Source organism: Tribolium madens, unplaced genomic scaffold (assembly GCF_015345945.1).
Source record: "Tribolium madens isolate multiple individuals breed KSU strain unplaced genomic scaffold, Tmad_KSU_1.1 Scaffold_11;HRSCAF=98;Tcas5.2_LG3b, whole genome shotgun sequence".
NCBI lineage: Eukaryota > Metazoa > Arthropoda > Insecta > Coleoptera > Tenebrionidae > Tribolium > Tribolium madens.
Window position 1 is genome coordinate 3,165,110 of NW_025400975.1, and position 14,022 is coordinate 3,179,131.

At 37.1% G+C, this 14,022-nt stretch overlaps 1 protein-coding gene across 1 annotated transcript; it reads left to right on the forward strand.

Moving 5' to 3' along the window:
• The first annotated feature begins 253 nt into the window (after window positions 1-253).
• LOC123015710 (PHD finger protein rhinoceros) lies at window positions 254-10,089 on the forward strand. Its single transcript, XM_044415595.1, has 8 exons — window positions 254-346; window positions 716-758; window positions 807-912; window positions 966-1,276; window positions 2,452-3,934; window positions 3,983-5,395; window positions 5,446-6,478; window positions 6,525-10,089. The coding sequence occupies exons 3-8, from the start codon at window positions 847-849 to the stop codon at window positions 9,203-9,205; spliced, it is 6,987 nt and encodes a 2,328-aa protein (XP_044271530.1). The 5' UTR covers window positions 254-346; window positions 716-758; window positions 807-846; the 3' UTR covers window positions 9,206-10,089.
• The last annotated feature ends 3,933 nt before the right edge of the window (window positions 10,090-14,022 follow it).

A 14,022-nucleotide genomic window follows, 5' to 3' on the forward strand; every position in this document is an offset into this window, starting at 1 on the left:
GAGGACATATTGGTTATGCGGGACAGAGATAGCGCTATGGGAATCGGGACTTTCATTGTGGAAAAGTCGGGATTTGAGGGGTAAATTTAAGACTTAGAGGGTCAAATCGCCGGGTTGGGGGCTGTAGATAAGTCTGGGGGCCGGTTTGGGGCGCCTTATTGCGTTTTTGTGTGATTTTCGAGTGAAAAAAGCGAGACGGATAGATTTTTGTTGGTCGGAGCAGTGTCGATGGTCGCGCCACCTACATTGTCAATGTTGTTAGGCTTACCAAATGGAGTCTAATGGAGTCGATTTAATAAAAATTGTCTGAAAATCAATCGAAACGATGAAAATCCTCAAAGAAATGGTAACGAATGAGCGTATTATCGATGCGAGTTTCTGTTAAAATAGTGCTAAACGTGTTGTGTGCCAGTGATAGCTTCAAAGTGGAAATGTTTACAATGTAGACATGGGAGCCACCTCTGCTGTTTGTCAATCTTTCCCGGAAGATTTTTCACTGTTTTGGATAAATCGAACACTTTTCGTGCTGGAATTTAGCATTTAGACACTGGTTTGGGTAGTTTCGGCCGGCCCGAAACGGCCGAAATCACACCTGTGGGACATAGCCAAAGGCTATGTCCAGGATTTTTATTTCGTTTTTCTCCGACCACTAAAGTTATCACTGGACGCGTTCCACAGCCCCACGGCCTCGCCACTAACCGACGTTTTATTCCAGACATGAATCCGTACCCGGTGCGCCCCATTCCACATAACATGTAGTAAGTACCTCCAGTTGCCCCAAGCCCCCCCTCACCCGCTGGTTTTAGGTTAGGCAGAGTCGATACACTGCCGGCACAATAAGGTGCGATGTCACAGAGAGCAAAAAGGCCTAACCGTTCAGACGATGGATCAGTACCTGTTAAAAGGCGCAAAGTGAGTCCTAAACCCCCCAATTTTTCTCCTATCACTACAAAAATTGCTTTCAGCGTACGGCGGCGGAGGAGGAGGAAGCGGCCTCCTTGGCGGTGTGGCAGCCTCGCTCCAACGACCTAAAAAGCATCTACAATCGGACAACAACCGAGGCGCCAGCCGAGCTCTTCCGCAAAGATTTGATTAGTGCTATGAAACTGCCGGATTCGGAGCCGTTAGCTTCCAACGAGTATTGGGTTATTGTTGATCAGTGGAAGCAGGAGTGGGAAAGGGGGGTCCAGGTGCCAGTCAATCCAGATTCCTTGCCGGAACCGAGCGTCACTATCACACAAAACACACCGCTCAAGCTTCAACATGAGTTCAAACTGTAAGCAGATTATTGCATGCCGTGGAACGATTTTCAGCTGTTTTCAGAAATACCACCCAATGGAAAACAAAAAGGTGTCGGAATGATTCATGGAAATTTATAAAAATTCTAGTTCAAAATTGAAAAAATTACCAGTGGTTAGACACTGTAATTAACGATTTGGATTTTTTTGAATAGAGGTTATTGAGTATTGGAAGTGAACGGGAAGTGTTACAAAAATCAAGCTTTGAAATTTTCAAATTTATAATTTTTGTTATTGAAACATTTACAGAATGTTCAAAAACGTCTGATATTGTGTCAGGGATGTTTAAGTAAGAGTCATGTTTATAGTTTTCTGATAATTGAAGGTAAAAGAAATTAAAACAGTAAAAGAAAATTACAAAGTATTTTATTATTTATACAAAGTATTTTTTAAACAAAAAATTATTTTAATTGATGTATAATGGATAGTTATGACTTGCTATAACATGGAAAGTTGAGATTCAATTTACGAAATGGACATTTTAGAAGAGTTTTTCTGAATTTTTTTCATGTAATTGTAATACAAAATAAATTTACTATTGAAAAATCTGTTTATAAAAAAGCAAATAAGAAAAAAATACTACTTTTTGTACTTTTGTAATACGTTTTGAAATGAAAACATATTTTGCTAAAGCTTTAACTTTTTTGGGATTAATGTTAAACAAAAAAATATCAAGAGAATTTTTTTTATTAAACAATTTGTTGTATGGAAAGTGTAACATTTTTTGTTTAGTTTCTACCACAATGTATTAGAATGTAAAAGTTAGAATTTTTTTAAAATAATGCTTTTATTTATAAAAGTTGAAATTAAACAAAAATTTTGAATGTTTTTCTGGGGAAGTTTAGTTGTTTTCTTGAAATTTGCAACTCTGATTGTTCAGTGCAGACATAATTTTAAAAATAAATTTTATTGAATGAATAAACTAAAAACAAGTGAAATTGTCTCACAAAAATGCGATATTTACAAAAGACCTGTGAGTATTCATAAAAATTGAAAAAAAAAAAACGAAAATGTGAATCTTAGTTGAGTAAATTACAATCTTGAAGTTACATGTTTCGTAAGGTGAAGTTTTTGTTTTTTGAATTTTTTTACGACATTGATTGGTGTAAAAATTTGTCTAGAATTGGTTGTAATTAGTTTTTCTTATTTGCAGGCCAAAAAACAAGTACATCCGCATCACCAAGGACGAGAATTTCAAAATCGAGGATCACGCCTTATCCAACGCTCCCGCTCAATCCGAGGCGGCTTGTTCCTACGACTTGGACGAGTGCGACGTCTCCTGGTTGCGTATTTTGAACTCGGAGCGTTCTCAATGCGGCCAATCCCCCATCTACGAGGACCAACTCGAACGCGTAATCGAGCAATTCGAGCTTTGCTGTTGGGACAAAATCCAGTCGATTTTACGCAACGAGGAAGGTCTCGGTATCGAATACGACGAGAACGTCATCTGCGACGTATGTCGCTCGCCCGATTCGGAAGAGGGCAACGAGATGGTGTTCTGTGATAGTTGCAACATCTGCGTACACCAAGCCTGCTACGGTATCACGCGAATACCAGAAGGCCAATGGCTGTGCTGCACGTGTAATTTAAGTAAACGTCCGAAGTGTGTTCTATGTCCGAACAAAGGGGGCGCGATGAAGTGCACAAGGTCGGGACAGAAATGGGCACATGTCTCGTGCGCCCTTTGGATACCGGAAGTGAGCATCGGATGTGTGGAAAAAATGGAACCGATTACGAAAATTTCGAGCATTCCGCAGAGTAGATGGGCACTGATTTGTGTACTGTGTCGGGAACGAGTCGGCGCATGTATTCAATGTTCGGTGAAGACGTGCAAAACAGCGTATCACGTGACCTGTGCCTTCAAACACGGGTTAGAAATGAGGGCTATCATCGAGGATGAGAATGCTGATGATGGGGTCAAGTTACGTTCCTATTGCGAGAAACACAGCAAATCGAGTAAAAAAGAGAAAAGTGTTTGTTCCGGTTCCGAAGATGATGATTCGCGTAGGAAAAAACGCAAAGATATGACCTCCGAGGAGAAGAATCAAGCTCGTGCTGCTCGTCTTCAAGAAATCGAAGCTGAATTCTACAAACACGTTTCGATTAAAGATGTTAGTATTCATCTTGATGTTGATAATGACGCCCTCCATCACATTTACAACTATTGGAAGTTGAAACGAAAAGCTGGTCATAATAAACCACTTTTACCGCCTAAATCCGAAGATGTTGATATGCTCTCTCATAAACGCGAACAAGCCGATATGGAAAAAATGAAAATGTTTGTGCAATTAAGACAGGACTTGGAACGTGTGCGAAATTTGTGTTATATGGTGAGCAGAAGGGAAAAACTTTCGAGGAGTTTTTTTAGGCTACGCGAACAGACTTTTTATAAACAGACGGCTGTACTTGAAGCTGCACCAAACTTGCCTAATGTTGTTGTACAAGCTGTGATTGAAGCCAATCATGGACCGTCGATTTATGACCGATTGTACTCACATGAGGATGCTGAGGATCATACGAATGATTTTGAAAGGATTTTGACGAGGATTGCTGGGATTAAATCTCCGACGGATTCCGGAGATGAAAAACGGACGGAACTAAACGGACTTTTCAAAGATAAGAATCCCTACAAAAAAGTAAAGTATTGGTATTTATTATTCTTGTTATTATATTGTGTTTTGTAGATTTACTTCAATGGTTCTTCAAATCGACGCAGTGGCAGTTTGTATGGTAGTAGTTCAAGTAGTGAAGGTCGTTTGAATGCAGTAACAAGTTCCGAAGATGAAAGTAAAAAGAAGTCTTCAGTTCGAAAACCTAACAATAACAACAATAAGACGGTTGATCGACGAAGAAAACGACATAGTGCATCTAGTAAAATGGAAAGTAGTAGTGAGGAAGATTCAAAACAGAAAACGAAAAAGACTTGGGGTCAGTTCTCGCGCTTAAAGCAAGTGGAACGTGAATTAGGTTATTCGGGTAGTGACAGTGACGAACTAATGCCAATACGTGCAAGTCAAAAAACAGACACTAAACAAATATCATCGATATATTCAGATAGTGACAGTTCGGACGTATCAATGAACAAAGCAAGTGATTCACATCAAAATAAATTACGAACCAAAGCGTCAGTCAAAGAATTTTCACATAAACCATCAACTTCGAAAAGTCCAAATAAGACAAGTCCCGAAAACAAGAAGAAAATCAAAGATACGAAAAAAGAAAGTCCGACAAAGAAAAAAGATTACGACCCATCCGATCTCATAGTGCCACAACGACAAGCGGCGAAAAAAGCAACCGAAAATCTCAAATCGACGACAACGCGAGTCGTCAAAGAACAAACCGAAGAACCGGTGGTGAAACTCGAAGAAAAATCCACGAAATTACAAAAACCCAAACCGAAACCTAAAGAAACGAAGAAAACTAGCGACGTATTTGATATCGATAAAGAAACAGATCAGGAGATTTTAGCATATGTTCCTCAACGTCAAGCGGCGAAAAAAGCCGCCGAACATATTAAAAGTGGCTTGGGTAAACCGGTGGTGCCTCCCACTGTCGACGAACCAAAGTTGGAAAATGTGGGAAAGAAGAAAGAACCAGAACGGCCTGCTAAAGTCCCTGAAAGTAAACGCAAGTCTTCCTCAAATAGTAGTTCGTCTTCCTCGTCGAGTTCTTCCACGTCGTCATCGACGTCGTCGAGTTCGGATAGTGACGATGAGGCGCCGCAACCGCGATCGGAGAGTCTTTTCTCGAATAAGGAGTGTCGGGAAACGGCTAAGCGGACGAACGCAAGCAAGGACTGGCCCTTTCTTGACAAGGATGCCAAGTCTACAGCAGCGGCGTCCAGCTCAAGCACCGACTCGAGTGATTCTAGCCGTTCCGCCTCACCTGCAAAAGGAAAAATCACCACACCCGATAAGAAATCAACTCAAAGAGAGGAACAGACGAGAATGCGAGGAAAAGGACGACCATCAGCAAGAGGAGGCAGGACGAGGACATCTAAATCCGGTGATCGGATCGGAGATGCTAATGTCAGGGTTAGAAATTTGTCTGATAGCCAACGTAGCGATGCTAAGTGTAGGAAGGGAAAACAGGATGAGGTAATTCATATTTTAATTTCATTTACGTTTTATTTAATTTTTCATTATAGATGGCCGAAAAAGAGACAAAGTCCGTTAACAAACTACAGTCTCCGGTCCGGAAAACGGACAAAAAATTAATCGAAAACAAAGAAATCGAAGTTAGTAATCTCGAAAAGGAAATACTCGAAAGAAAAGCAGGAAAACAAGGCTCGTCAAAGACTAAATCAACATTAGACAGGTTATTTGGTTCTCCTGAGAAAAAGGAGGAAAAGAAATCGCCAAATAAGACGAAACCAATCAAACCTGTTAAATCCACGGTGAAAGAAAACAAAGAACCGGAAAAAGTAACATCACCTGTTAAAAAATCACCGATTAAAAGTAAAAACATCGATGAGATTTTCACACAAAAGACTGTCTTAAACGAGAATAAAATCGAGACTAACACACCGAAACGAGAAGAAATCGAGCCGACAAAAGTCGAAGATGTTAAACAACCCGAGCCTGAAAAGAAACTTCCACGTTCGATTTTCTCTCCACCACATCTCAAAGACAATTTACTCGATTTTGATGATAATCTCGATGACGGTTTTGGCATTTCCAAAGACGAGGAGATTATGAAAGGTCCTCTAACGTTCAATTTTGGCAACACTAGTCTTTTCAAAGAGGATTCAAAAGAGGACAGCGCCCGTGAGACACTTAATCTCGTCGAAAAACTTCGTATGGAAATGTCGAAAAAATCGACGAGTTGTGATGTCGATGATGGTGCGAGTGTTTCATCAAGTACTAAAAATGAGTGTGATAGAACAGAGTTTGCGGAACAAGTGGTCCCGAATTGTGTAACGGAAAAGAACGATGCGAAAATTGAGGATGTACCATCGACGGTGAATTTAGAAATGAGAGTAGAAGTGACTGAAGCTAAAGGTTTCACCGATAGAGGACAGGATTATAGGTTTATGAGTTGTGAAGCGGACGTACCGCTGGAACAAAACAAGAACATTCCAATTCAACAGCATCATGGACTGTCTGATCATGGGATTAGTGGGCAGGGTGATGAGCGATGGGTGCCCCCTAGTGAAGTGTATCCGGCAGTGCCACCCATAGGTAATATCCTTAATTATTTATACAGTTTACTAATCTAAAATCGTAGATCCTTCGAATTATGGCAGCGAGAGTCAACTTCAGCCTCCTCAAACTCCTCAACATTTCATGCAGCAATACTCACTTAATAAGATTAATACTATACCTCCTCAAATCGACATTCTCAAAAACCCATCACCGACGTTACACGACCGTAGAATCTCACAAACGCCCCTCAATGATGATTGTATGCCAAGTCCATCACCATACGCCGATATTCATCCACAAGCCAAATGGGCTGATAGTGAAATTATGCCCAATCGACGCTCTTCTTCCAGTTCAGCAGCTTCGACTTCCAGTTCGTGTTCGCGTCGTAATGACGAAGACGAAGTTAAGATGCGACCCGATGTCATGATGGTCAATCATCAAGCTCTTGAAATCGGTTATCTTCATCCCCAGGGAATCCCATTTCCGCCTGAACTTTTCCCAACACTTCCCGACGCCTCGCAGTTTGTCAGTCCGGTAAGTCTCCTTCATCCGCCTCCTTTGAATCCCTCTTTAGCGTTTCCTTCAACCGCTCCGGCGATGTTACCGCCAGCTTTTGCTCCATTTCCCGCCTCGCAAGTTATACCAACATTGTCGAAACCAGTGGAAGATGTACAGCATTCGTTGACGTGTACGGCAGCTTTTACATCATCACAGCATAATATGGCCTTGACAGCGGCCATTGCAAATTTACCACCAAGTATACCCAAAGAAGTGGAAGCACTTCCTGAAGATGAGGTTGCACCGGCGGCTCCTCCAGAACCACAACTATCATCACCGAGTCCTTCAATCAAGTCGAATAGTTCCGGGAAGAAATCGCCCAGTAAACCGACAAGGACATCGGCAAGGGTCACCTCACAGGGTAAAAGTCCAAAACAGGAAGTTGTTAAACCTCCCGGAAGAGGTCGTGGTGATGCTAGACGAAATTCAGTCAAGTCTAACACTTCGAGAGGGAGAGGTCGAGGTAGAGGTCGAGGTCGGGCACATACTCACAATGATCATGAATTTATCGGTACCAATACAATTCATAATAAGTTAGTTGGGACTGTGTACGATTTGGACTTTGATGACGACATTTCAAGTGAAAATGTTGATTTGAAATCGATGAGAGAGCGTCGAAAATCGGTGGATGTTCAAAAAACCGAATTGAAAGAAAGTTCCGAATCGCCGTCTCAAAAACGTTACAATGATTTAAGAGAGTTGAGGCCCCCGACACCGGTCAAGGAATCGGTACCGAAACCAACCGAAGTTGAGCCGATTTTCCCCGATATGGTACAGCCGGTATTACCGGGACCTGTAGATATGCGAACATATAGTAGTAATTTCGATCAGAGCTACCACGAGGCTAATCTCCTAAGGGCGTTTGATTCGGGAACGACGGAACCACCAGTCAATGAAGAAATCGACGAGGAGTTTGAAAAGGAGTTGCAAACGGCTTTAACAACACCGAGTAAAAAACCGGAAGAACCTCCAGCAAATATTAAAGTTTCTTTATCGGATTCACGGAATCAATTGAAAGTTAAGATTAAAGGACCGATTGCGAATTATTCTTCGACGATACCACCGTTACCACCACCGGTTGTCGATCCGGTCAACGTTTCGAGTATGAACTATGTATCGAATAACGTCATTAGTAATAATTCGATTGGAGTGAGTTCAGGTACTTCGAATTTGAGAAGGATGCGAAAGAAGGAATTACTAAGGCAGTATTGGACACAAGATATGAATATGGATGATTCATCTTGTACTCCGGGTTTTAACGCTACTCCTACCGTACCTCCCGTTAATCGTACTATTATCACTATACCTAAGGCTGTGGCATCAATGACCAGTATTCCTACAAAAGACGATTATAGAGATTATAGGACAGGGTCTGATGACGTCATTGAAACAAAACAACACCGGAAAGAAACTAAATCGCGACCAGGGGCTCTCTCTCGAGAATTAAGACAATTAGACTTGTCATTAGACGAAGACGGATTGTTAGAAAGGAGAAGAAGTATAGGTTCAATTGGTAGTAACAATTCGACGACTTATGACTCTTCTACTAATAAACGACGAGGGAGACCCCCACGACCATCACAACAATCATCAGGAACCCCGAAAATAAAAATCAAGATTGGTAATAGTATAGTGGGGAAGATAGACGATAAACGGGACCGAATAAGACCACCAAAGAAACGTCTAGCGAACATAAACATGCCCAGTGTTGAAGACCTGAAACGTGAGAGTATGAAATTCAGAAAGTTGGTAATGGCCGATTTTGACGAAGGTAAAGAAAAACGAAAAAAGAAAGACAAGAGTGAGAAACGCAAAAGGAAAAAATCTAAACCCGAAGTGCAGATAATTTCGAGTGAGAGTCAGAATAAGTTGATTATTCGGATCGGTAAAAAGGTGGAGGGTGAGGTGAGGACTAGTGGGGAAGGGGGTGGTGGTGGTGGTGTTGAGAGTGGTGCTCCAATCAAATTGAAGTTGTCGCGGTGTCAAGAAGGTAGTGGTTATGTGATGAAGAGGACGACACAACAGCCGCCGAGTGTTGAGACGAAGGCCGAGGAGGCGACACAGCCAGGACAGCCGCCACCTCCTGCAGCGGTGGTGGTGACGCCGCCGCCGCCGCCGCCATCGCAATCGACGCCGTCTCTCGGTTTGGGGGAGGGAGTGCCTCCGCCGCCGCTGCCCCTCAACAAAGACTGTGAAGTTAGATGATAGTCGTGTAATATAGGTAGGTGACCAGTGAGGCAGGTTGTACAGACGCTAGCTGCTACTTCACCTGTTTTAAATCCACGTTGTTAAGCTGTCTAGTGTATTATGTGTAGGCTAAGCGAGCACATGTATGTCATTAATTTCAGTGTACAAAGTCAATTACAGCCGCAAACGTGTAATCATATTTTTGTACATATTGTAAGTTATGGTATTTGTGAATATAAATAGTACTAATTTATATATACATATTAATATCATTTAAAATGATTAACTCGTGTTGACAATTTTGATAGCTAGAATCGTTATAGAATTTCATCAGATATTGTACAGAACAAATGGCTTGAGTGCAATCTTTTTTATCGGTTGTTTGTTGTGAGAGAGCCATTATTTTATTATTGTACAGTCTTTATTATTATTTTTTAACATTCGTTTGTGCGACATTGTACTATAAATTTACTTAAAAGAATTTATTATCTATTTATAGTTATATATAGTTAATTTTATTTTTTATATTTCCGAACATGTTTTTATAAGTGTACGTGTTGTATCATAATAGATTACTTCAAGTATTAAAGCACAAGCCATTTGTTGTTTCATGTTACATGATACAAAATAATATTATAATAAATATAAAATATGAACAAAGTCGACAGTTTTCTATTTCAGGCAGTCCACACACACGATTTCCTATCTTTATTATTTTTTTTGTTTATTTCTTTACATGCTTTTACAGCATCACTCAAAACAAAAGCACACACACGACATTCTCTTGTTAACATAATGTGTATATTTTTCTCTACCAGCCGGACTGTAAGATGTATGTGTATAATTTCACAAAATGTACACATAGTTGATTCGTGAATTATATTCAATTTTATATAAAACTATGTTTGTGTTGTGATTTATTTGAAACCAACCCATTTTTCAAAAGGTTAAAATATATGACCAACAGTAATTACTTAACGACACAAAAAAAAAGAATAAAGGTAAGTGTAAACACTTTAATCAAATAATTTTTATATTTTTGTTTTTTTTTTAAATTATCTTTCGAGAGTTTTTAGAATAATGACGCTATTTTGATTCAGGGAAGCAAAAATCTTGCTGCGAAAACTATAAAACTGCTTTAGTGTCTCTAAAACTAAGCAAGTAATGTGGAAATCTGCTGGAAACGTCTAAAATTTTCCCATTTTCTGTGAGATTTTTCAGACATGTCTGAAATTTTTATCATGTCCTATACTACTTAAAAACTGTAAAACTGGTGTTGTGCTTAGTAAAAAAATGTAAAGTGTTTTTCTGAAATCGTCTGTAAAGTATACATGAGTATAATGTTGGTTGCATAATATTTTAAATTTTGTTATACAGGGTGTTTCACAAAACTTTACGAGGCTTGCGCCTAAAGTACGCACCCAAATATACAAAAGTCACAAAACACTGGATACAAAAATCCACATCTAATTCTTTAATTTTTGGAAACCCATGACTGGTTGTCAAACTAATCACTGTGTCATTAATAGTCATAAACTGCAGTTTTTCATAAACAATTATCATTTGTTCTATCAAGAAACGGCATGAATATGATTCTAGTTTATCTCTCTTAATCACTAACTAACTAAAAACGTTGTAATTTTTGAAAGGGTGAACAAACTAGAGAACATTATTCAATTTTTCAAAATTTATAATCGAGTTCGTATCGGAATATGTATTATTGAGCGCAGGCCTCGTAAAATTACGTGAAACACCCTGTATACACTTATACAAGATGATTTTTTAAAAACGACAAGCGATGTAGAAATTTTATTTATAGTCCAATTTCAAAAAAAATACAAAATAAATTAAATGGCTTTTAATCTAGTATAAGCTGACGATTTTAGAATTTTTCTAAATGTCATAGTTTTGTGGCTATATTCAACTTTCTAATTTTAAATAGGGACCCATATATTTTTCCATAATTTGAAAAATATGAGTTTTGGGATAGACATGTGCAGTCTCTTCTACTTTTACTAAAAAATATTGTTTAAGAAAATATCAAAGTTAATAAAATCTAGTTGTTTGGTGTCAATAAAAACAATTGTCGTTCACAATATTTTTTAAATTAATAACACTAAATTAGATGTTTTTTTGATTTGTTATAGGTTATAGTAATGATTGTGATTTTTTATTAAAAACTTGAAAAAATATTGGAAATATTTTCTTTTATTTGCTGCTTTTTGACATTACAGTAATGGCATTGTCTTATTTGACACAATAAAGCAACTATATTTTATAACGTTTTATTAATGTTTTTTTTAACTTTGATAATGTTTATTTGAAATTTTGATTTTTGAAATCGGGCCATAAATACAAATTCTACACCCCGTACTTTATTGTAAACAATTTTTTTTCAAAAAAAAAATTGTTAATAGAGTCGCAAGGATTGGCGACGTAATAATTTTCCCATAAATTGTCATTATTTAACACGTGATTACCCAATTTTTTCTCACGATCGAACAAATTTTTATAAAAATTGAATATGACATGTCCAGGCTTTAATTTGAACTCATTTGATTTTATTTTAATTAAAGTTTTTTTTTTGAAATGGAAAACAACACCGACGTTCAAATTAAAAAAAAAAGAATTTAGGTACATAAACTGCTCCACAAAAATTAAGGAAGTCGCATTATTTTTGCAACAAACAAATCTTGTTCTTCGAAGCATTGTGGAATCCAGCAAAAACAAAAAGATTTCTGCCTTTATCTCACTTTTAATTAATTATTAATTTATTTTTTAATAATTATTAATTTAATTAATTATTGCACACTTCCTTAACTTTTGTGGAGCAGTTTATTTTACTCAGTTTGAGAAGATGAATTTAAAAGTGCAATGAAAATGGGTAGTTTCCATTTAGAATTTCAAAGTTGATGCCAATTTTCTGAAAGTCCAGTTCGGTTATGTTTGGAAAATCTTTGTTATGAACTGGGAATGCAACTTTAAAAATTTATTAAAAAAAAACTACTCATTAAAAAACAATTTTATTTAATTAGAAGCTATTTTTAGATCATAGTATGTAATTAAAAAAACCGTCATACAGTGGCGGACATGGAATTTTGGACGTCAAATTTATGTCAGTTTAAAAAATGTCAATGTAAGCCACGCTTTATTAAAAGTTTTGAAAGTTGAAATTTATTTTTGGCGTTGATTTTCCAAAACAATAATGCCAGCAATACGTGTTTTTATATAAGTTCAATAAATTATTTTGATTTGTTGTCATTTTTTTCTCTAGGTATCAGGATAAATATTACAAAAACCAAAAGTAAGGTTAGTTGCCTAAGGCCCGTTTTATATTTTTATGTCAGTCAAATGACAAATCATCTAAAATTAAAAAAAATTGCTAAACTGGAAAACTATAAAAGGAATTTTGAAAAGTTTTATTTTTAAAAAACGATCACACTTTTTTTTGTAAAGTTATTAGTTTATGCTAAAAACGCTTGGCTCCTTATTTTTTATTCACCCTGTATGTACCAATATTCAATAAAATGTTTTCTTCGTGGCAATTCAATAAAAATGATAACAAATTTTAAACTTTGTTTGGTCGCAATGAATAACAAGGCACTAAAGTTGAATATTTTTAGATAGTTTTATATATTTTTTCAACATTACGTACTCTTAGTAGTATAAAGGCCCCTTCAGCACACAACACTTTTTAAGGTAAAACACCCTGATTTTCAAGGGTAAACTGAAAAGCAGTGGGCTCCTTCAGCACACAGCACTTTTTAAGGTAAAACACCCCGATTTTCAGTGGTAAACAGAAAAGCAGAAAAAATCGTGAAATCACTTCCCATTTTAAAGGCATATTTTAAAATTAACATTTTTAAGGTAAAATAACCCGATTTTCAAGGTAATCTAAAAAAAAAGTAAAAAATATCAAGCAAAATAACCCGATTTTCAAGGTAYTKWWKWAAAAYWAYKAKWAWWAKYCKSKAWWMRRCYYMMWTKAAMYMAAWKRAKKKKKYYRWRWKAAYSYRKKKKAMWWMRYAMYAWAWWTWYAAKAKAKRKSCSWMTTTRWKYYMTWKAKYYKAGTMWMYYAKWRWMKWWRAAWATKSKKWMMMTWTRYWYWCAYWMTMMMKRAKAYRWWRKRTKTRKWKATYYWKWWYWKRKAAWMRTTTRMWWWKTAWRRRWRTTAWKAMWWKRWWAYRRWAAMTKTRTRMMMTKWWTRMWMMWTAWWYMWTKRTWAMTTTWKMWKRRTRRMMTWKTWKYATYWTATTMWWWSRWWWMMWWWCMYRCTTTRTMMWRMWKWKWWWWWTTWARYRWAWTSSWWTRYWTRTWRWWYSAWSTRTKWRKYTWTWASMTWWATKKRWWTAWRTTWRWYYKKKRMTTYWRKYRKWMWSWDRWATKKKWARAWCRTTWRSMAKRTSWTSYMWKCKKMRRKKCAATKKARAKKRSSTTWRSWWAMTKWTRMMWCCARRSTCRKWATAWACAACSSMWTRWGWWWSWWWWTWTACKARCGRCTKTKRKWARWWKMCTAWCAMTWRKWWWAWWRWRAARCMSSRSTRRSKWMTTYTKWAASKWMRRATYWAWWRWTWYMRWMMKYWWTSKTMTTVWAKAWYKWYKRKTMWATYTWTWMYMKTWAWWWMVAWRWTRYWKWRYWTWARKTRWWTHWTRWMAYRTWWWTRYHYWCWWTSWWRRYWTWAWATRWRMTAWKWMKWRTTWARKWKMMRWARKWWRTKWMWWYATRRCYTAWWWTSTCTRWYKKRKWYTWWKKRKRWRWYMTMWWCRKAWKWWMWMTRTSRMACKYKWRTRWRKCCAMYAMTMTWRTKWARWWSARRTWYRTKRAMSRCTKMTWR